The 24,451-nt window shown below is 41.5% G+C and overlaps 1 protein-coding gene across 6 annotated transcripts in view; it reads right to left on the bottom strand.

Moving 5' to 3' along the window:
- Positions 1-513: 513 nt before the first annotated feature.
- Positions 514-24,451, bottom strand: part of LOC102937746 (probable E3 ubiquitin-protein ligase HERC6) — a 62,937-nt gene continuing 38,999 nt past the window's right edge. For 4 of the 6 annotated variants that reach the window (XM_043545138.1, XM_037896860.2, XM_037896857.2 and 1 more), the window contains 19 exons: positions 23,988-24,082; positions 22,565-22,692; positions 21,473-21,618; positions 20,758-20,831; positions 18,643-18,770; positions 17,883-17,942; positions 16,475-16,568; positions 14,750-14,939; positions 13,270-13,418; positions 13,060-13,176; positions 12,275-12,385; positions 10,473-10,643; positions 9,296-9,442; positions 7,068-7,234; positions 5,326-5,392; positions 4,237-4,307; positions 2,750-2,933; positions 2,544-2,646; positions 514-2,002 (listed from right to left, as the gene is read on the bottom strand). In XM_043545138.1, the coding sequence (XP_043401073.1) occupies positions 1,791-2,002; positions 2,544-2,646; positions 2,750-2,933; positions 4,237-4,307; positions 5,326-5,392; positions 7,068-7,234; positions 9,296-9,442; positions 10,473-10,643; positions 12,275-12,385; positions 13,060-13,176; positions 13,270-13,418; positions 14,750-14,939; positions 16,475-16,568; positions 17,883-17,942; positions 18,643-18,770; positions 20,758-20,831; positions 21,473-21,618; positions 22,565-22,692; positions 23,988-24,082 (2,414 nt within the window). In that variant the 3' untranslated portion in view covers positions 514-1,790. The remainder of the gene's footprint in view (positions 2,003-2,543; positions 2,647-2,749; positions 2,934-4,236; positions 4,308-5,325; positions 5,393-7,067; positions 7,235-9,295; positions 9,443-10,472; positions 10,644-12,274; positions 12,386-13,059; positions 13,177-13,269; positions 13,419-14,749; positions 14,940-16,474; positions 16,569-17,882; positions 17,943-18,642; positions 18,771-20,757; positions 20,832-21,472; positions 21,619-22,564; positions 22,693-23,987; positions 24,083-24,451) is intronic. The other 2 variants (XM_037896858.2, XM_043545137.1) reach the window with 1 other exon arrangement.

The following is a 24,451-nucleotide window of genomic DNA, read 5'->3' as shown; positions in this document are numbered from 1 at the left end:
TGAGTTTTCCTGCTTTTTCTTTTAAACAGTTCTTAGCCTTCAGGGTAGGGAGCAGTTAACAGACGTAGAAGAGGTGATGTTGTGCCTTTTCATAAAGTGAAAATTTATCTATTTCACTTAATTATACATCATAGAACACTGCCATTTGTGTATCTGCAATAGGAGTTTGTCCATTATTTCTAGAAGTTCAAGATCTAGTCAAACTGCACATTTTTTACTAAGCCTCCTGCATCATTTCTAAGTGACTATGTGAGCAGAAATAAACAGGGGGTACTCATGTGATTAAAGTCAGGCAGGTGCTTAAATATCTTGCTGAGTCTGGGCCCAAGCAGGAAGTGTGACTACCTCCACTCTCCTGTATATTCTTTTCCGTTCCTAATCCCTTTATTTTCCCCAGATGTCCATCATACATAAAATAGTGTCAGGTCATTCAATCCCTTTTTTCGCTAGAGTAATGCCTACAGGACCAGATGATTGACTTCTTTACTAATAAAGACAATGTGAAGAATGAAGGAAATAAAAGCGGGTTACAATTTTATTTGACATGACTTTCATTAGCAAACTACATGCAACTAGCAGTCAGATCAAGGAAATCAGAGTTCTGTGCTGCTAAATACTAAGAACAAAAAGGCCATGTAATGCAATTTCTTTCTAAGTAGATCTCATTGATTTCAATGGGGAGTTCTATTTAAACATCAGTGATATAATGTGGACCTAAAAGTTTACATTGTCTTTATCTAAATACAATACAAACACCATTCCATGCAAAAATATTATAGGACTTTATCCCATCAAATGTATTTTCTTCATTAACATTCTTTTCACCCTGCTCACCCAACTACCAAATAGGTCAGAATTATTCACATGCAATTTCACTCTTACTACATTGTATTGAATAGTGTTTGCAAGTTGCTTACATCAAAATGAGGCCAGAGAATTTTACCTCCTTAAGACGCTACCAAAAAAAGAGGAGGTCAAAATTGCTTCAATAACTGGCAGAGTTGTCATGAAGCTAGTGAAATTTGACAAACAACGAAAGTTAAGGTTATAAACTGGAACTCACTGTTTGATCTGCTGCGTGCAGTAAATGGGCTATAATTTTGTATTAGGTTGAAAACTACGAAAATAATTCCTTGGACACTGATATTTTATATTTTTCTTTTAAGTTGTCTTTTAATACAATGCAGGGTTAAGAATACTTGATCGTAACATATACAACTAGTCTCTATTCTTCCCATAAACTTCAAGACAATATTTTATGGAGTTTCTAATACAAAAATGTATACTCTGAATGGTTAGAGTGTTTTTTTAATTTGAGATTTAAGTGATATAACAGTAATTTAATATAGTTTGGTGGTTAGATGCTTTTAATATAGGGCAGTTAAATTCTCATCCTATAGCACTGCAGTTTTGGACTAGTGTTAGAGTGTGCCATGGTTTCGGTTATAAACCCTATTTTAGGTTAGGCTCTTCATTTCTCTGCTTTGCTGAGGCTCAGTCAAACTATTACACTTACATAGATATTATTTGGGTTTAATCAGTTTCTTCACGTAAGTGAGACCCTAAATAATTCTGACACTCCTGAACAAGGGTGTTTGGGAACTGAAGCTGAAGACTTAAAACAAAACAAAAATGGGTTGGTTTGTTTTTGTAAATGGTGTGTAAATTATTCCAAAGTTTTTCTCCTGTATGGGGCCTGATGCCAATGGGAATTTTGGTGAGAAAGAAATCCAGAATAAAGAGACTAGGGAGCATTTCTGTTTCTGATGCATGTTGTGCATATTTGTGACTCAATTTTTGCCAAACCCCCGATTGTTATCGATCGCTAGAAGAAGCTTCTCCCGGAGTTTTTCTATTGTAGAATACTGTGGGAGGATCAGGATGTGAAAGCAGGTCTGTGCTTCAGGGATGTGATCTTCAGACATAGACACGTGTGGATTGAACTTTATCTTTATACAGTCCATTCCCATTACAGGGATCCGGTCACTTCCTGTGAGAAACACTACAGAGCAGAACAGAATTAGATTTCAGCTGGAAGAAGAGTTAGAAGTATGTATTTCAAGTTATCTTTTATAAAGTGATAGGCATTTAAGGAATATTTACTATAGCACATTTCATATAAACTTATCTCCAATAATGCTTTTCAGAATGGTACAGTTTCAGAATGATATTCAAATTATTTATACAGCCCCATAGGCATGAATAGTGCTTTAAGGCCAAACAGATAAAGTCCCTGCAGTTGAGATGCTTACAGTCTAAGGCCTTGATCCTACAAACGCTGCACACATGTATAGTCTCATTGACATCAGTGGTGCTAAACACACACATAGCCTGATCCAAAGGCTGCTGAAGTCAATGGGAGTATTTCGTTCAGAAGTCATTTTTACTGCACAGAATCTTTGGGCACTGTACATCTTGGGACAGACTTTGTAGAACCCCAGAGGAGTCAATTCTGCTCCAAGGAAGAGTGGCTCATGGTAACTACTCTATTTTGAAAGATTTTGGGAGAAATAAACTCATCTGTTGGTGGACATGATACTCACAGAGAAAGCCCTTCTTCTTTGCCACTGTGAGCTCATGGAAAACCTTCCAGAACATTTTGATGGTGGGGTGTGATGGAGTGTACATTCCCCAGTAGACTGCATTCTTCAAAACAGAACAAAGGAAAAATGTTTACTCTAAAGAAGTGAACTCAGTGGATAAATCAGAATAATATTGGAGAAAATTCTTTCCCCTGTTCCCTTCAAACCTGTTCAAATTTGTTCCAGTCATAATTAGCATTTCCAATTGCCACCTCCATCAGTTCTTGAGGCTGGAAGAATCTAAGTATCTCTCTGTCCAGGACTTTGTAAAATCCCCTCTTGAACTCCTCATAAACCACCTCCACAGATTTGTTGAAGACGTAATCCACATACTTGTTGACAAAGTCCTTCCTTCACAGAAGCAAAGAGAGATGTTGGTTAGCTCACACACAATATTGTTCTCTTCATACACATAGGACAGTAAATATATTTGCCTAGTCACCTTGCTCCTCACCTCACAGAAATACAATAGTAATAAGAATAGCTTTTATTCAGATACAGTTTGACACACAATTTTTCCTGTAATTTTTTTTAAAGTATTTTTCTCCTTATTAGAATTAAACTGACTGACATTCCTTTGACACTAAGGAAGAGGGAAATGTTCATTTAATGGCTCAGATAATAGTTTCAAAAGGTGGTTATAATAGAAAAGTTTCTACTGAGGTTCTAAAAAGAACTAGGTGAGTTCATGCAGGATAGCTCCTTCAATGGCTATTAGCCAATATGACCAGGGATGCAACCCCAGCCTCCAGGTATCCCTAAGCCTCTGACTGCCAGATCCTGGGACTGGACAACAGGGGATAGATCACCTGATGATCACTTGTTCTGTTCATTCTCTCTGGGGCACCTGCCATTGGCCACTGTCAGAAGACAGGATACTGGATAAGCTGGATCTTTGGTCCGATCCAGTATGGCCGTTCTTATGTTTTGTATCCCAGGGGTAGGAATTACTTTAGAATCTGACCTTCCAAACATTTATTGCTTACTACTGCGAACTATCCCACTGAAATCATGGTAGTCCCAGTGACTACTCATGACAGTAAGAGCTACACTCAGTACTAAGTATTCACAGCATCTGGCCCCGAGTTTGTAACAAAATGGCAAAAACTTCATTAGGGATTGTGTCCTCATCGGGAGCCTGAAGTGGGTAAAGTCGCAACAAGTGCCTTTACACTGCTCATTTCTCGGGAGAGAGTCCCGCTATCATGCAATTGCACACACACATTGGGGGAAATGTTGGTGAGTCTCTCACAGACACGTGCCAAAGGAGGAGTTGTTTTAAATCAGCTCATCAGGTGACAAGTCAGGGGCTCACATAAACTCAATAGGGAGAGGAGTCTGGGACTGAAAAAGGAGACACGTGGTCACTCCCAGCCTTCCACACAGAGAGGATGGTGAGACGGACAGAGGCTAGCTCAGGTCTCTATACAGGGCTTTTGTAAGTGTTAAGCTTAATCTTTTCCTGTACCTTCCACCTTATCCCTGCTCTCCCAGCTAGGAGGATTTGCCTCATTATCATTGGCATGTAGGTACTGAGAACTGCAGTGCTTAAAAGGACACTATTGTAAAGAGCTGGACAGTTGCTCTGTCTCTGAGGCCTGGCTGTGAAAGCCCCACCAGTTAGAATTAAATAAACCAATCTGCATTAAGATACTTGTTTTTGTTGTTCACAGCTATGGAACTGCCATCTGGAATCAGGTCTACTTCCTTGTTGTCCCACGACACCTGAAACCATGAAAACATTCTTGTGAGAAGAGGCAACAATCCAGGCAACCTTCTCTCCATTAAATAATTCCCTACTAAGGTACTTGAAATCAATACGGCTGCAAAGTTCCCACTGGTGTTGTGCACGTTACAGAAACCTTTAATCCAATCACCCTCAAAACCGCATTATAGTGGCAAGAGAGAATGAGGTGCCTGGTGCAAATGTGACCACAATTTCAGTGACTTCCCATAGCTATTACATGGGTGTGTCAGTAATGTGCACAGGTAGGAGTCTTATGTGTCATTTTCAGATGGGTATGTTTCTCGGCATTAAAGAAAATATGAAGATTTTTGTCTTCTTTTTTGCCTTTCCCATCTCCCCTTCAAGCCCAGGTCTTCCCTACCATACACAGAGCTTTTGCTCATTGACTGACAGGATAGAATGGGCTAAATTCAGCACCAGTGAAGTCCATGGAATTGCATTTGCTTACAACAAGTCAAGATCTGGCCCACTGTGATTGGAAGAGACCAGCCTCAGAGCCAAAGGGCTCGTCACTCCAGTAAGAGGCCATGATAATCAAAACAAAATCAGTTAGTTCCTATGAGTATCTTATTTAAAGTGGGGTTTTCATTTTCAAAGATTGGGAAGCAGGGAAAATAATTTGTGTTGCAGAAGCACGTCGGAGCCCCAGTCACCAGCTAGGACCCCACTGTGCCAGGCACTATACAAACACAGAACAAAAAGATTGCCCCTGCCTCAAAGAGCTGATAAAAAACCATTCCCATAGTGGCTTATTCTGAATTTCCAAAGGGGACAGTCATTGTTTCCTAAACTGGATAGCATGTGGGGAGAAAGAAAGGAATAAGCAACTGCAGTAAGTTCATGAAAAGCTTCTAAATACCACATCAGCAGTGTAAGAGCACCCAATCCACCGTGTGAAGCAAAGAACAACATTTCAAAAGTGACAGCAATTGTAACTACTGTAGTGCACAGCAAATGAAATGGACATGTATCATAATGGCTTCCAGAGGTACTCACACAATAATGTATCTGAAGATTCTCTTCAATATCATCATGCTCATCAACTAGAATTGCCTGCAAACTCCTAAGCGGGGGGGTTGGGGGGGGGGGAGAAAAAAAAAAGACAAAAATATACTTATACGCTGTTAGATGACAGACCACATGATAAATTACCCTGCATCGTGAGTGGTGAAATCCCAACCATTTATTACCTATTTGTAGTAACTATGAGCCATTATGTTTAGTAGATAACAATTTAAAAAAACTATTGATTGTTTGTAAATTATGCTAATCGTAGTAGTAAATACTGTAGTTAAACGTATTTCCAGTTGCAAGCAACAAAAAATTGTAAATTCTGCCCTCATGGGTAGAAGAACGTAATACATGTCAGAGACAAAGGCCACCATGAAAAGTTTTGGGTTCAAAAACCAGGAGAAAAATCTACACCCACTTCCCCCATCTCTGCTACCATATGCCACAGAGTTCTGTCCTTCTCATCAATCTCTGTCTCCCTTCCCTACTGCAGGTCAAGCTGGGAATTTTTTGTTTTCTCAATAACTGTCCAGGAAAAACCTGTATCTCAAGTCTGGTTGTCCCATAAAACATATGGTATTTCAACTTCTTAGAAGTCAAAATGAGTTTTGTTATAAAGCATAAGTTGCTTTGTGTTGCGTCACTTATATGTATGTTTTTATTGTCCAGCGCAATTACCAGTAACTGTAATTTGTCCTTTTATTTATTTATTTATTTATTTATTTCTTAACACTGAATCTCTGGCCTTTGATGACAACACAAGCTATTCAGGCTTTGCTCTGTTAGTTATGCTGATGTCCTCACATCAGCGCAATGTATGTAATATGTTGTATTTCACAGCTGCCTATGCTGCATTCTCTCCTCCTGTTCCAAACAGACAGCAGAGAAGACGTAACGTATGGCAGGGTGTGCAGCTGTCTGGTAGATCTTCACTGTTAGGGCTTTGTGTGGCTCATGGTGCTAATGATTCTCTAACATAAAAATGGATCTAGATGTACTCATGAATGCCTCTCCTCCTGTTACAATGCATGACCTTAATCCCCAAATCAAACCACAACCGACAGAAAGGTACTACAAAAATAGGCAAAGCCAGACAGACAACCTGGTACGAGGGTGGCCGAAGTGTAGAATGCTACAGTGTGGCTCACAGCAGCCCTCATTCTTAATATGGGCCCAGAGAGTGGAGATTATGAGACTGCGTATAAAAGTCCATTCGATCAAGACTGCAATCTGCTCTATTTTAAGAGCAACTGTGCTGCTGGCAAATAATTGCCAAAGCGAGCCTCACAAAGGCAGCTTGCATGACCCCGACACAGAACTCAAGCACAGAAAAATAACAGAAGGTTTGCTACTCTTATGCTTCCATCTATCTATGTTCTTATATAGCCCCCATTTTACCTCAGTACCTGAATACCTCACATATATTAGCCAATTTATCCTCACAACCCCTTTGTAGGGAAATGTTAATCCCATTTTGCAGACACGAAACTGAGGCAGAGAATGTAAGTGACTTGCCCAAAGTCACACACAGGAAATCAGTGGGAGAGCTGGAAACGGAACCCTACCTCAAGTCCCAGGTCAGTGTCTGAACCACAAGACGATCCTTCCTCCACTCTACAGACAATATAGTGAAAGCCAACAAACTATCCAGCCCATTCATATACATGTGGGTATATGCACATACTCCTTTAGAGATCCAGATGGAATCAATAGCTGAAATCACTTACTTCCCTACCACAGGACTCAGCTCTTTCAAATCTTCAAGCGAAGGCTTCTTATCCAGAAGTTTCTTAAAAATAGCGAGTGGGAAAGGGATGAAGGCAATGATCCTGTTGAACAGGGAGAGCCCACACAGGACCCCAAAGAGGAAATACTTTTTCTTCTCTACTGAAGACTGGAAAAAAAACAAGCGTTGCAATATAATAACTGGAGAACCAAGTAAGTAGTAGGTCATGGTGGAACAGAAAAAACTAAACAAGCCAGAATAGAGAGATTGGAAAGACAAAATTTACAGTAAATCTTTTGGTTCATTTTTGAGCCCTAAAAACGTTAATGACAGAATTTTTTTTATTAGTTAAAGGGGCACCATGTCAAGATCAATCGGTGCAAAATGTAACTCCCCCTGCAATTTTTTTAAACATTATTGTTCTGGTAATTAAGAAAAAGCAAAATCATCAGCAACAAAACCTATCAGTCATTAAGAAGAGCTGAAACTATGTTTAAAGAGACCCCACCAGAACCTTCTGATGCTCCCCAAGGCTCCAACCCTGCTCCATTCAAGTCAATGGCAAAACTCCCATTGAAACAGATGGGAGGAGCACAGAACCCTAAGTAGGGGGTGGGACACCTGGAATAAGAGGCCTGCTTCTGTTTTGAAGCCCAATCCAAGATCCACTGAAGTTAGTGAGACTCTTTAAGGAGAACTGAATCAGGCTACTGGTAAAGAGAGGGCATCTGGCAACTTTGGGGCATGCATTAGCCACAGATCTGCCATCAGTGGATTTCATTGTCCTCTTGTGTCTCGCTGGGGAATGTGTTAGAGGTCTCACTCTGTGGCTCATCTGCAAAGGACAAGAGTCCGTTTCAGGCCCTCCGAGCACACCTTGGCTCTTTAACTCAAGCTGTAGCAGTTCATGCTTTTAATCCCTGGCACATCGGCCAAGATGGTGTCTGACACACTATCACTTCACAGAGTGCAAACCAAAGACAATTAATGAGCAAAATTATCTTGAAAAGCCCTCTTTTAGACTTAATTTGCTGCATTACGTCTTCCCCTTTTTTGTTCACATTTATTTGGAAATTGGGGTGAAGGTATTTACCTTTTTTCTTTCCCCTCCCTGGTAAAAATAGATATTGCTGAGCAATAAAACTAAATTTCACAAAGGAGTAAGGACACAGAATTAATTGGGCCACTGCCAGATAAAGTGTACAAAAGCAGCATTTGACCACTTGAAGAGTTCCCACCGATTGTAGGAATTTAATTGTTTTTGACTATGCTCGTAGTTAGCCTGGGAACACCAGTCATTCAGAATTCTAGACCATGGAACTGGTCCCCCATCTGACTGCAGCTCACCTGAACTCTCAGAGATGCACTCTGATGATCAGTTACAATTTGTTTACTAATGGAAAGTGTCAGTATATAGAACAGTAACACACACATTGCTGTGGTCTGGTTAATTACTGTGGTCAGCCAGGGAATATAGTCTGAGTGGTTAAAGTTCTCTAAATTTATTTCTTAGAAAATATTTCTTGTAGGAATACAGGAATTGCCAGACCTGGATCAGAAGTCCCGCTAGTCAGAAGCGGCAAGAACCCCCACAGGAGGTAGAAGTGGTGTAATCTGCCTCTCATAAAGATCTCATCCTAATCCCTACTATCTAGAGAATGATGTAAAACATGAGGCATGAGATTTTTATCCCTTTAAAAACTATTATTTGTACTATTATAACTCTGGATAAACTTGTAATCCATATAAATGTCCAGTCCCTTTCTGAATCTCATTAAATTCTTAGCCACAGAGAGCTCCACAGTCTAATTACTCACTGAATGGAAAATTATTTCCTTCAATACTTTTCAGTTTCGTTGAACATCCCCTTGTTCTTGTGTTGTGAGACAACAAAGCTCACTATTTATCATGTATAGAGCATTCATTGATTTATGTGCTTTAATCATGTCCCCTCCTTTCTACGGTAAACAAAGCTAAGTGCCAGTCTTTGAAATCTCTCTACATTCAAGTTTTCCCATGCACCCAATCATTCTCTGAACCCTCTCCAATTCCGCAATATAAATCACCCAGGTGGCACAGACCCTCTGCTCTGGAAAATTGCCACAGCCTTCCAAGACCCTCCCCTTCCGACTCCAGCTACTGTGCAGAAGGTAAGGAAGCTTGGAGTCAAAATGCAAATTACTTCCTTTGTCGCTTGACCCTGAATGGTTTGCGCAGATTCTGACTTACGCTGGTAGGAAACCACATTGGGGATGCAGGATCACAATACACGAACATCCCATATTGTGGATTAACCATCTCTTCAAATACATACAGGAAGAATTCTAACGTCACTCCGCCCGCATCCAGGCCCATCAACTCCCCTTCAAATTGCACCTGCAGAAACACGGAGAAAGATGGCTATTCTTCGTGGCCGTTGTTCCAAAGTCATTGCAGACTACTATTTCCCCAGAAATGGAACAATCAACTCCACATTCATCCCTTAGTGCTGGAGTCAAACCACTAAGTGCAGTGTATGCATGGCTTTAGGGTCTGAAGTAATCAGCCCTTTCCAAGACCAGAGCAGGAACAACTCTGCAAAGGGATGATTTGGGAAGACTTCATCATTCCTGCTCTTACAAATTGCCATTCTTACCTCTCTTTTGAACTGTGACTCACCACCTTTCCCTTCTCCACCTCCTGAAAAATGATGTCCACAACACACTGCTACAGTACAAGTTAGGTCTGCTTAGAGACACACTGCTCTCTCTTCTTTTCTCAAGATAAGCTGAAGTTGGCTTTTGAACTCACCAGCCCTCTGAGGTCCCATGACAAAGCAACAGACAAGCCACACCAAGTCAGCCTGCATTCTAATGAAGAACCACAAGTTGTGGTGTCATGCCGATCCAAGGGCAGGAAGTGTTAACAGAGAGGGGTAAATGTTCACGGTCGTGCACATGTAAGACCACAAACCTTGCAGTAATTGATCTTTGTTAATGGGGGGGATCATATGGTTAAAATCTCAAAACCCTGGTTAAAATTTTCAAAGCTGTCGACCAAGTATAAAAATCTGCCTAATGCGTTGAACCGATCCTTGCTAATTGGCTAATTAGGCACCTGTCTTCCGGTGCATGCTAGCTAGAGACGACCAGAAAATGTTTTTTCTTCCATAGAAAATTCTGACTTTTCATCAAAAACGGAAACCAAAATGTTTTGGGGTTTTCACCCAAAAAGTTTTCATTTTTTCCCCCCAACTAAAATATGACGACATATTTGTGGAAAGCAGGCACTTTTCACAAATAATTTCAGGTAATTGAGAGGCGGTTTAAACAGAAATTTTTCAATCAGCCCTAATTCCAACCAGCTATACAGTTTCTCTAATCTCCCCGGTATTGCTAAGTAGAAAGAACATGACGGGGCACCATACCAACAACTGCTTTTTCAGGACACTGTCCTCCACCAGACTTAGTTTACGTAAAGTATCTTCAACCAGGTTGCTGCGTTTAACTAGCAGAGGAAAAACAGGCAACGCAGGAAGCTCACTCTTTCTCAGCCATTCATTCTGTGTCAGTATGAACTGGGCTTCTGCCTTTGCACCCTAAAAAAGAATGAAAATATAACTCTATTTCCAGCATATTGTCTGAAAAAATCTGCAGTGATAATGGGTACAACATTTCCCCCTTTATGTGACATTTGCCCAGCTCCAAACACTAACTTATTGCATTGCATTGCACACCCATTTTCTTTCATTTGAAACCTACCGTGTTAGAAGTAACTGGTATTCACATCATACAGCATAATTAGGACTTCTTTTATAAGGAGAGTTAGATAAAAATGTGAATTAACTCCATATCAAAAGAGTCATTTTCCAGGAAACCATGACAGAAATGACTATGGCAAACCATAGATTTATGGCTTATTGCAACTATTTATAACCCACTATCCCCCCCCCCCCACACACACACACACTCATGGCTTCCATGACTGGAGGGGTGTTAACTGGACACTTCACCTGGTATGGTCCCTTGAAATATGTTAACTGCTTATGCTAAAACTGATCCCCCTCGTATTTAGCTGTGAGACTTTCCCCAAAGCTCTGTGTAAGCTCAAAAGCCTGTCTCTCTCCCCAGCAGAAGTTGGTCCAATAAAAGATATTACCTCACCCACCTTGTCTCTCTATGGCAAAGCAAAACACCCATTGGTAAAAGAAGACTTAAGTGATGTTTAAAGGAGTGACTTTTGATGTTCAATTGCAAATTCCGTTACATCAAATTTTGTTACATCAAAATGGCCCCAAATCCTGCAATTCAATCCACACAGGAACACTCCTGAGCCTGGTCAGACCCCCGCCCCCCCCGCCACCACCGAGGGTTCAGAATGCTGACGCAGTGTGGCAACACTTAATAAGATCCAAATAATTCTCATTTAGGGGGAACTACTCTTCTCCTATAGGAATAGCAGCAAGGTCCTGGCCAAGGCTCCAGGAGCCCTTTGTTAAAATTCTGCCACCAAGACACAGGGAAATTAGGACAAATCCCCTCCCCCACCTTATAATGGACTAAATTCCACTGAACTGCAAGTGTATTTTCAAATAATTGTCCTGGGAGACAATGCTCCCAAACTCCACTACAAGTTCTTTTCCTCTCCCCCCCTCACCCCCGAATCTAAAACCACACTGATCCATGTCATGTTACAGAGTCAATCATGTTAGTATAGTATTTGAACAACTGATGCCATTTTTCCCCAAGAAGAAAATATAAACCTCTCCAACAAAATACTCTACATTGGCAAGTGATAGCACCTGGTGGGTCATGAAAATACTTTACTTAGGCCATGGCTACACTACAGCTTAAGTCAGCGTAAGTTGTGTCGTTCAGAGGTGTGAATAAGCCACCCTCATGAGCGAAGTAAGTTACATCAACCTAAGTGCTGGTGTGGACAGCGCTATGGACATAGCCACTGCCACTTGCGGGGGTTGGAGTCATGAAGTGGACGGGAGAGCTCCCTCTTGTCGGCATAGACTCTGCCCTAGCAGTGCTACAGCGGCACCACTGTGAGCTCTGTAGTTTAGCCATAGCCTTCGTTTGGAAGAAAAAAAAAAGTGAATACATTCTAAGCCCCTCACTTTAGCACATGCTCCTGGGGTTGAAATGTCACTCTAGTTCTGTGGCCCACAAAAAACAAACCAACATAAACTGTGTTTCAGAGTATACAGAGACCAGGTCATACCTCTTGCATGAAAAATGAATCAAGGTGGAACACATGAATCTTGGAAACCAAGTTAAAGATAAAAGGGAAACGGCAGAATATGACGGGAACGTGGTCTTCATGACACGAATTCTACCAAGGAGAATGGTACATATCTTTTGAATACTTAAAAATAAAACAGGTAAGTCCCACTTTCCACATGCTTAACTCATGGATTCACCCTCTTTCCTCCCTCCCCACACAAAAAAATGGCCCCGCAAGACTGCAGTCTCCTTCCCCTTCTTGCCTAGGAGAGAATTATAACTGTCCCTCTACCCCTTTGGATTAGCTGCTGTGCAGCAAGGGCAGGTCCTGGGGCCCATTTCCCCCACCAACCAGGTACTGCAACTAAACCCAGACTTAAAAAAATCAAAACACGGCTACAATATGGAATGAAGATTAAGGTTAGACATTTCAGAGGTAGGCAACAGAGTCTAATGGTTATGGCACTGGATTGGGAGTCAGGAAACCAAGGTTCTATTCCTGGTTCCGTCACTGACCTACTGGGTGCAATTGGGCAAGTCACTTCAACCCTCTGCGCCTCTATTTCCCCTCCCACGTTTGTGTGTGTTTCTCTATTTAGACTGTGAGCTCTTCTGGGCAGACACAGTCTCTTGCTTAGCGTCTGCTCAGAGCCTGGCACAATCTGGCCCTCATCTCAGCTGGAGGTGCTAGGTGTTACCATAATAAGAAACTGCTGTCTTTTAACCAATCACTGTCCTGAGAAACTCTGGAATAACCAGGAGATGGTACAAGGTCATACTCACAGCTGTAACTTGCCAAGAGCGCCACCTCCATACATCGTTTGAGAGAATAAATGTTCCGGAGATTTCATCTATGTAAAAACTGCTTAACTGTAGCGTGTAGTTAGCCTTCCTGTTTGCCTTGAAATGGAACAAAATGTGGGTTCAGATGCACATGTTTGCTTAGAACCGGTGACGATTCTCTGGGCAGTTATTCAGACTAGACATGCTTACCCTGTACAGCTTTTCAAGCACTTCTAGGAGAGGTTTGGTGTCCTGGTAATGGGGGAAGGTGTAATATGGCAGCTGAGATACTACAGCCTTTTTCAACATCTGCACCACATTGTCCAAAAAGGATGCTGACAAGGATGACCAGCATTCTTCTGAAATATGAGGGGAAAATATTCCTGTAAATGAAACTCCCCGCCAAAAAAACAATGAAACAAAAATCTCTAAAGAAACACACACGTCCCAGCCTTCCTCCACAAACACACCTTGCAGCTTGCATACTTATGAATGATACATGATTCAAAAGTGTTTTTTAATGCAACGTGGTTTTGGAGGGAAACAATGCAGCCACTAAATGCAATCAGACACCATACTTCAGCTATTTGCACCCACTCATATAAAACACACATACAAAACTACAGCAGATGAGAGCAACACCAAGCCTAAACATGTGAACTTACGACCACCCCAGGCCAATAACCAGAGTTCCAGGGTAATTTTCCTAGCCCGTCTAAGGCTCGTCATCCCTCTCTTTGAGTCCCTCTCCGCTGGCTCCCTCTTCTCTATTGTATCAAACATAAAAGTTACTTGTCCTTAATTTCAAGGCCCTTCACAATCTATCCCTACCCTACCCTCTCATTCAGTATCGAAAGGTTGAGTCCTGCCTCCGAACGGACCATGATGCCAGCCTCCACTGTCCACTTGTTAAACTTTCAAACAAGCACCTTCATGCTTTCTTCCACGCTGCCCCATAGGCTTGGGAGTGCGTACCATAAACATCCACACAGCTGCCTCATTATCCTCCTTCAAAACCCCACTGCCAAGGTGCCTATACATCCCTGACAACAACTGGGCTACTGGTGTGCTGAGACCACTGCCAATCACGCTGACCAATATTATCTCATTGTTTCCTATGCTCGCCAGTCTGTCCGCATCCACCTCATTTATCTTGTCTTATTAGATTGTAAGCCCTCTGGGGTAGCAACTGTCTTTTTGTTCTGTGCGTACAGTGCCCCATGGACCAGGAGCTTGTGTGTCGAGGGTTTCTAGGCCTGGTAGTAGATACAACAACAAGAAAGGGAGCCCACTGGTTGTTTAGGATGAAGGTGGAGATATATGGTCCGTGAGTTGTGGAACAGATGCACATGAAATTGAGAAGAGGAGCTGAGGAGTAGAGTGTAGATGGAGTGTAGAATACATTAGTTCCTTGATTTTTAGGGTTTGCATTGATTGACTATGCAATCTAGCACCTTTGGCTCTAACTAATAAAAATTGTGTGAGAGAATAAAACTCTCTCCCTCTCTCTCTCACACACGTCATATGAAGATTTTGGGACAGCAGCACTATCCACAAGTAGTGAAGGGACGAGGCTAAAATGATCACTTTGTATGTTAACCGTGTCCTAATTAAGTCATTTTAAAATGTGTGCTGTAGTTACCACCTCAGGCAGTGGCTTCTCCTCAGGCTCAAAGTGAAACAACCTTACCCAGAATGTCTGAGGAGCGGTCACTCATGGTATTAATGGCCTGCGCAAGTCGCATAACAAAAGGCTCCAAGTTCGGTTCTTTGTACATCACAGAGCATTCTGGCAGGAGTAGGAAAATAGATAAAGCCTCATGATGAGGAGAACGCAGTGGAAGACCAGGAATCAAATCAGCCAACAGACAGGGATTTATCTGTATGCAATAAAATAAAATAAAGAAAGGTGGAAGAGAGAAAGCATTTAGAGAATGATTTGCAGTGCCATATACAATAAAGCCAATACTTTCTACCTGGCATAATGCTGGACTTGAAACTTTGCAAAAAAGAGTTTTTTTATGTAGAGTTTAGATGCAGTTAAAATAAAAAATAATCTATGTTAAAACTGGGGTAAAAAGGGATGAAGAGAGGTTTGTTTGTTAGAGTTGTTGGATACTTACTGTCAATTGTGCCTTAAAACTGATTTCTAAGGACTATTTTGCACCTTTCTATTCAGAGATGAGGAGCCGCTTACTGGCCCAAATGCCTAAACTATCCCAATGATTTGGAAGCTGTGCTGCTGCTCTGTTTCCTGTCTGTCTCCCAATTCCAAAGTCATGGTGTTAAAAAACAGAAATACTTTTGACATTATACCACACTCAGGGTGATTTCGACATGGGATAAAGAGTTGTCCCCATCCTCTCATATACTTGGCCAGCTACCTCTTTTTTATGTTTAAAAACAATTCCTCATACTTGGAAGGTGAAGACTTTGGGAGACGAGAGGGTTAGGGAGATTAACAGTCTATCAGGAGAGTCATGTGTTAGCATATCCAAGTGCAACGCATCACTGCACAGCGAGCAGAGTTTGGATCCTACACTTGTCCTGAGCAACTTTGGCAGATGGCATTACAGACCCTTCATGTCTTCCCCAAACACACAAAGAAAAATTCCCTTGCAAGTTAATTAATTAAATTAATCAGTAGCTTCCTGTGTGATGAAGTGGGAATTTACTTAATGTTTTATAGGAATATGGTGTGTGCCTCAGTTTCCCCTATATGTTGCACAAGTATCTAGGTGGTGGAACAAGGGTGGGTGATCGCGCAGAGACCCTAGAGGGCAGATGTGACTGCCGCCTAGCACCCTGGGCCCAGACAATGGACAGACATTCTGTGTCCTGGCAACTGATAGCCAGGCCTCACCCTCTGCAAGAAGACCTGGAAACAGATCAAAAGACGGAGGAGGGGAAACTGAGGGTGAGCTGCTGGAAGCAAGTCAGTCTCTTGGTTTGGGACTTGTGGGGGGAGAGCCCAGGGCTCTAGGGCTCCCCAAATTGGACTTTGCTGAATCTTCCTACTTTCTGTGCTAACAAGATCTGTTCTGTACTGTGTTCCAGATGACTAAGAAACCCTTCTGTTTTACAAAGCCGGCTGAGAGTCACTGCTGACTGCGAAGTTGGGGGTTCGTGGCCCCTGGGGCTGTATGGAAGGCTTTCCCAGGTACCCTATTCACTGCAGGGAGCTCACAGCATGAAAAGGGTACTGAACACTCCAAGGTCAGACGCAGGAGATGCTGAAGCCAAGGAGTTGTGCCCTTGGGAGTGTGTGCCCTGCACGGTGTCACACTACAAGAGGGTCCTGTCTCAACTTCATTCAGAGTAATTCCAGAGTACCAAGCCTGTGCACCCCTGATGACCTGTTAAATTAAGTTATACCCTGGGTGTAATTTGCACAAAAACTTGCAAGATGTTTTACCTGGTTAACAATCCACTCCTTTTTGGTTAGCTCATCAAATACGTCCCTCGCCTTTTGTAGATCAACACCAATACAATTTGCTTCCAAAGCAGAGCTAAGGTGATTAGGAAAAAAATACACCTCATTTTATATAATAAAGGAGGATGCTGCAATATACCTCAATGGTTACATTTTGGTTTTAGGGTTTTTTTTAAAATCTTTTCTAGCAAATGCTCTTTCCTTTTTTAGCAAGTACTGATTTTTAAAAGGTTCTTCTTCAGAATTTAGTGCTGTGCAATGTGCCAAACTGACAGCCCTAGAAATTGGATCTCTCTGCTCATCTACAGGGCAGAGAGTGGCAATGCAAGCTTTCCCACAATGCCCGGTCAGCGTGCCTCAACCAAGCATCACCTGTAAGGGGGAAGAGGACAGCTGAGTATTTGTGCCCATTCAATCCTTAGTCACTCTGCTGAGACTGTTAAGAAAGAGGGCCAGTTCCAACTGTGACATGGACAAGGGTCCACTGTCCGGGAAATGACCTAAGACGACCTGCTCAGGTCACACTGCCACCAAACAGCTCTCAGACGGTCCCAAGTGTCAGTCACTATTTTAATGAGCTGGATTTGAACCAGTGACTCTGTAGGCTCAATAGCACAATACCAACTCTGTCCCCTAAATCAGCAAAAACTATATCATACACCTGTGGGTTTGTTTTTTTGTTTGTTTGTTTTTAACAAACAAGTTTCGAATTGTTGTAGCTCTGTAAAAAGCCCCGAAGGGTTCTTCTTAGCCTTAGAGTTGTAGAACTGCTAAGTGAAGTGGAAGAGTATGAGAACACATCTTAGCTCAGCCGACAGCTTGTTTCTGCAATTCTTATTCAGGTATTTTAAAATTAAAGCTTTAGGAAACTCAGATAAATTCCATGGGCTAGATCTGCCCTGCCCAGGATGAAGGAGTGGGAAGAGGAGAAAGGGAGCATTTTCCAACACACCCCTAAGCACACTCACAGACTAGGTGGTCAGGATTCCTAGCGAGCACTTGAAAATGCTGAGGAGGCCAGTAGTCTGGCCAGCTGACAAGCATGGTCTGCTGGCTAGCGGTATGGTTGGGTGTCTGGCTGCCTAGTGCATTTACTGCTGGGGATTCAGCGTATTGAATGGTGTTCCTTTATTAAAGAAGTAGCGGAGTGTATCACAACTACATAATCCCCCTTTGCTACCTGGAATCTTCTTGTCCCGCAGCAACATGACGGTTATTCAAACGTTAAAATGGCTGTTACTGCTCTGCTTTAACTCCCTTGCCACCCCTAAGCCCAGCAGGTACATCTTCTGGATACAGGGATAGGGTTTTGCCTTCATAATTTAGTTCACTTACAATTTTAGCTTCTTGTTTAAACTTAGCAAAGAATGGCATTGAAAGTATCACTTACCTGGGTTTTAAAAAACTTGCACTTAAACAAGCAGGAGAAGAAAATATCAGGGCTATTTCCCTACAAAAGGCACAATAATACAAGAAAGTAGGCATTAAACAATTATCCCACCTAGTAGGTCAATGTATTAGCACTCAGACATTTACAAGATTGAATCTTAAGCAATTACTCTGTTATTTAAAGATATTAAGAGAGCACATTTGTGTCTGTTTTATTTGCATGATGAATTTTCTACTGCCAAAAGATGCTTTCTTAAGACATGTCATTTAGAGGAAGATACTGTTTGCTGCAGGATTTTTATTCTCTCTCAGGGCCTGATCTAAACCCCAGTGAAGACAGCCTTTCCATTAACTTCAATGGGTTTTGCATCAGGCCTTTATAATCTAATCTGACTCCAAACGAAATGAGAGGGTGTCTTTCAAGTCAGTTTAGAGTCTGCTTCCATTCCCATTTAGCAGCAAGCAGGTCTCTGATGATTCAATGAGAAACAATTAAAGAATTGAGTTCAGAAACAGTGTTTAGTCATGGCTGGTTGTCATCAAAGAGTGTTCATACAACGCTGGCTAAATTGTAGGACAGCCACGTTATAGGCTAGGTATGGGCACATTACCTAGGTATGGGCCTAGTAGTTTCAGTAAAGGCAGTAAAACAGACCCTACTTTTGTTTAAAGTTTATGAATCAGTTTTTAGTACATTGACTATAAAGAGTCTAAAGACAAGTCTTCTCATCCCATAATGTAGAAAAGTGGTAGACACCAACCTTTTAGCCTCCTGGAATTCATCAGTGCCAGCTGTCACTGTCAACCATTTATCTATCAATGTCCTGTCAAGCCTGCTAATCTTCGACAGGGTATCTGTGGGAGAGATCCCATGAGCATGCTCAAGATCCTTAAATAAAAGCAAAGATACAACATATGAGTGTATATAAAATTATAAATCACCACTGCAAATAAGCTTTTTACAAAGCAATTGATCAAATCTGCTCCCACTTTTGCTCAAACTGAAGACCCTGCATTTGCATTAGGCAGGTAAATGCAACAGGCTACATGGAGAAACTACCAGTTCTCTAATCTTGTAATACTCTTCCTGACATTAAAGTAGGTTTATTTGAGCATACTACTATGATGTCCCTGATGCTTCCCAAATTGAAAAGAAAATGTTTGTTTTTATTTACTTTTTGTAACAGAGTGGGAGGACAAGCAATAAATATGTGCAATTCTCATGCCTTGGATTCTGAAGCAGAAGGAGATCATCATTACTAACCCTTAGAGATGGCACCCAACTGTACCTAGGATCCCTCACAACTTAATTTTAGCTCCTGAAGCTAACCAATTTTCCTCTTCACAGTATCCCTTATCATCTATCCAAGAGTTAGCAAAATGAAAAAGGACACGGGTTAAACTATATTGTAGTAACAGTCTAAAAGCTCCTGCATTGATTCTCTATGCCAACCAGTTCTTTGAGATAGCAACCAATTCTAAAACCATGCTCCCATTGCAGTCAATGAGAGTTTTGCTATTGACGTCCATATGAGTGGAACCAGCCCTAGAATGATCTGGACACAATTCTAGAGAGGAAGAAGGGTGAATACAGGAAAAGAGCCACTAACTAGGTTTTGGATATTAAAATTGTTAAATTGAGGGGTGGGGGGAAGGAGAGGAGTTAGGGGACCACACAGTTTCCTACCAACCACCATGGGTCTCCAGATCTGCTTTGTATTTATGGATCACACTTTCTGGAGATTAAAGTGAGCTGCTTGAGAAATCCTTGAGCTGATGACGGGAGGATCTTCTCTGCTCAACTGGCTCTCCTAGCCTGAACCAGGCAATATAGATAAATGAGCTGTGTTCTAACTAACTTCAGACTACTGAATGAAAACTTCCAGTCTCACCTGGACCTCCTCCTGCTCCAACAACCATCACTTAGCTCCAACCTGTTTCATTCAGCAGACTACCAGGAAGGGCTTTGTGAACGACTTATGGTTAATGGAGCATCCATGGAGAACCACTATTCTCCACCAAAGGGCTCAAAGCCATAAATCATCACTACTCTATTGCTATGGTTAATTAATGTTTTTACAGAACACTGAAGATGCAAAGCTCAATGTAAGTACCAAATATTATCATCAGCCCATACTGCAGCTCTTCAATCTCAACTTCCTCCTTGTGAGATTATGGTCAGAATTATACCCACCACTGTAACTCTGATTCTTTCTACCATTCTCTGTGTGCTAGGTTAACACTAGGTGATTTACTCTTGCAAAACAATCTTGTTATATATTTCCTTTAAAAACAACATTGGTTCATATACCTGAGTATATTTAAGGAATGGATTTTCCTTTCTTAAAACATTGTCAGATCCTCATGCCAAATCAACAAAGTTTCATTGAAATCAATGCAGTGATCATCACTGACAGCAGCTCAGGGTCTGGCCCATAAAATATGATTTTAGAAAAAAGTTACTGAGAGCAAATATTAAAGTTGCATAATACTTCCCATAAAAAAGTAATAAGAACCTTAATTAAGACCTCAAATGCCTTCATCGTTTACAGCCAGCAAAACTGAAACTTCACAAGGAAATAAACTTAGGGTCAGGGAGGTGTCTTTTGTGGGCCCCATGTAAATCTATTCAGATTTGGCTGAGTTATAAACTGGAAATTACCGTTTTCCCCTCTGTGTTTTGCTAACTACTGCTTGGCAAAAACTGCTGCAGCTGTTAATTGCTTCCAACCCTTTCTCCGTAAACACGACATCTCTACTTTAAAATGAATAAAGCTTACATTTGCTAACATGCTAGTGATAAACTGCTTGCAATTCTGCCCACCATCACTGAAACACATGAGTTAAATGAAATCTACAAGACAGGGTATCACTACCTGGGACTGAAGAGTACTGACGAAGTTGACATACGTTCCAGCAAAAATCATTTTTACTTGGACGCCCGACAGATCTACAAGAATATGAATCAGATCAACTGCAAATCCTCAACGTCTACTGCTGCTGTTTATGCTGCTACTTTATTCTCTTGGGCCTTAGGCATTGATCCAAAGCCCACTGAAGCCAGTGCAAGTCCTTCTATTGACTTCAGTGGGGTTTTGGATCTGGCCCCAGACCTGCAAGTTGCTAAATGCCCGCAGCTCCCATTAAAGTCAAGAGAATTGAGAGGGCTAAGAAATGTCCAGCAGCTGCTCAGCATGTTACAGGACTGGACCCTGGGAGATGTTACAGAAAAATACAGGCAAGAGCCACAAGAACATTCTACTCCCTCATATATTTTCATTGGATATTCTCTGTTTCTTGAAAATAATTACATGACAGTTATATTACAGTGATGATATCATCCGTTTCTTCGTAGTCCAGGTTAGTGTTAGATTTATGCCATGAAGCATGGGGGCTTTATATTCCTTCTAAATATAGATATTCTAATACCATCTAATATTACTGGTGATGTTTTTGTTATTTAAGTAAGTGTCAAATCCTTTTTTAAATCCAACTAAAGGTCTTGACCTCAATTATCTCTTGTGGCAATGAGTTCCACGGATTCATTATGCATTGTGTAAAACCAAACATATTTCCACTTATAATCAGTACCGTTAGCTGAAACCAGGCTGCTGATGTCAAAGTTTTGTATCTGCTCCCCTGGGTTACTCGCTGTTCCATTTTCAATGTGTCTTTGGGGACCACGTCCAAAAGATATAATCTGCCCAGAAGTAGACATATAGACCAGGGTGTGATAGCTGCCAAAGAGAAGAGATAACTTGTTACAAACCTGTCACAGAAAACTCTCTGTTCTCCCTTCCAGTCAATAAGAGTCAGCTGATGGTAAAACAGGGTTATAAAGGCACTTGTACAAATTCACTAGGACATCTAGTGGTTGGAGCACAGCACTGGGAATCAGACAAGATGGGCTTTATTCTTCACCACTGCAGACTGTGAGACGTTCAGTAAGTCCCAGTCCCAGTGTAACTCAGTGTTCCTGTCTGAGAAGGACTACTTAGTGACCAAGGCCTATTTGCCTTATTTGACTTCAGCTTGGCCCTTGATTTGCAGAACAATTTGAGATCAATGAAGAGCAATACATACACTATACATAAATGCCCTGCCTTATTTTTATTTCATATTACAGTATGCATCAGACCTCTGAACCCTCTAGAATTTGCTATATAGAGACCATCCACAAAAAAATCCAGACAGCAGAACTACCTCAGGAGTGTCTAATCTGCCTATCCAAGTTGTATTATAATTATACATTAAGAGCCGGCTTTACTGGAATACTCTGAATGCTTTGCATCCCTCCAGTGATGACAAGGAACAAGAAATCCAGTTTCATAGGCCAGTTAAAGCTGGGTTTACAGAAGTTTACTGTTAGTGAAGGAATGAGTGCAAAGCAGTCAGAGCATACCACTGAACTTCACCCTAAAACTCTGTTTCTACCGGCTGCTGCAAACACCTAATGTATCTGTGTTCTCACAGAACTGGAGGGTAACTTCTTCACTAATTGACCTTAAGATTGTAACTGTGCAACTTTAGCTTTATATTGAAGCAGTTATTTGCTTTTAACGGGCACACAACTGGTTAAAAAAAAAAAAAGACCCAACATTGTCTATCTTCCTTTAGAAAACAATATTGTTTTCCCTTGCAAAATGTGACTATTATGAAAAACATACAAGCTACAGTATACACCTTCCACATGCCAAGTGGGAAACTGGACCATCTATCCATTCGACCTTTTGAGGACCAGGCATCTGGGTTGAAGAGCGATGTCCCAGCTGTCCAGCACTGTCATCTCCAAATGTGAACACACTGCCATCCTGTTGAAACAAAAGCAAATTTAGTTTGCCATGGTTATGGGACTTTCACCTCCTAATTCTTTTTAACCCCTCCAGCAAAAAAGAAGAAAACCTGAAGACTGTTGAGAGAAGATGATACAATCTAGCCATACACAAGTGAAACCAAGGAAGGATCGTATTCACAGTGGGCACGTAAACTAATCCAGTTTGGGCTGTCAGCATGGTTTGAACCTGGGATTTCTCATACTAAAAGCATGAACCTGCTGCTTGAGGTAAAGGGCTAAGTTCCCTGTATGGAAGAGAGAGATTTATACCCTCTTGTAAGGCGCAGCCAAAATAATGGGGGTCAACCCCCCCCCTCCCCCCCCCCACACACAGTGGATTACAAGCACACGGATCCAGGGAAAAGCAACCTACTGAACATATGCACTGGCTGCTCGGAGAACATTTCTACGTCAGAAGTAGTGCAGGAATGTTGCTTTTACTTCATGTGCTTTCCATTAATTTTTGATAATTTTTCAGAAAACAGCTTTTGGTACTAGAAAAAAAATACATATTCCATTTCTATTCTCATTAGTAGCCTTTGTTTAGACTGAAAGTAAAATTTCTTTTAAAAATTTCCAAAATACCAATGTTTTCCTAGAGTACAAAACCTGTTTACATTTGTTATTACATCTGTTTGTACATATTGGAATAATTGTTAATTTTAAGATAAACTACAAAACAGTCGCTATAAGTAGGGTGTTTCCAAAAGCTCTGTTTTGGGAACCAAAGCATCTTGAATTATCCATTGATAATGGAGATTTTCATGGTTATACAGCACTTTGGGCCATATCCTACTTCCTGTCTTCCTCATCTGAGTAGTCCCATCATAGGTTTGAGTAAGATGAGCAGGATTTGGCCCAATCCTACACTTACTGAGGTCAATGGCAAAGTTTCCATTGAATATAATGGGAGCAAGACGGGGTCTCATAACCTTAAGCTGCCCTTGTTCTTTTTCACGTAAACACTCAGCAGGGGTTTCCAATGCCAGAGGCTGCAGCAATGTGCAACCCGGACATCCTTGAGCACATAAACATCCCAGAGACCTCAGTGAAAGTTACGAGGCCTAAGGTCTTCGCACAAGGTTAGCACTGCCCAGGTCTTCTAATCCCTCCACCCCAAAATCAAATAAAGACCCTTAAGCCTTGCTGTGCCATCATACCAACTAAGCATGAGCTCATGCGTGCGTGCGTGCACACACACACACACACACACACTTATTTGTAGACAGCCATGGCCTGGCCGCCCATCACACATAAGGATTTGAAGCATACCTGGGTGAGCACTGCAGTGTGCTCATCTCCACAGCTGATATAGACCACACCAATAGTCTTCAGAGCAGCTACCGCATATGGTTTGAAGACTTGCTCTGTTGGAGAAGCACAGATTCCTATAGCATGTGAAATGGCTTCTTTCCTTTCAGAACACCATCCACTAGACGTTGGGCTACCCTAACCCTGCTTTTTAGCATCTTGCCCTCTGAGATTTCATATCATCTGACCATGATTTATTTAAAATATATTTAAAAGGAAAGGGGAGTTTAAGGGCAAAATGAGATCATCTGTGCTTTCGTCTCCTCATATTTACATACACACCTTCTACAGCATCAGCTAGTGCAAGGAATGTAAGTGCTTTGTCTGGTGAGCAGAAATAGAAACAGAAGAGTTTTTGTTCTAGGCCATGTTGAAGTTGCATTTGAAAGCTCTCAACCTGACTGTAGTTTGTGTCTTTGTTTTGG

The sequence above is a fragment of the Chelonia mydas genome, chromosome 4, assembly GCF_015237465.2.
Source record: "Chelonia mydas isolate rCheMyd1 chromosome 4, rCheMyd1.pri.v2, whole genome shotgun sequence".
Taxonomy (NCBI): Eukaryota; Metazoa; Chordata; order Testudines; family Cheloniidae; genus Chelonia; species Chelonia mydas.
Note: the sequence above shows the minus strand (reverse complement) of the source record. Positions and strands in the feature narration are given on the sequence as shown.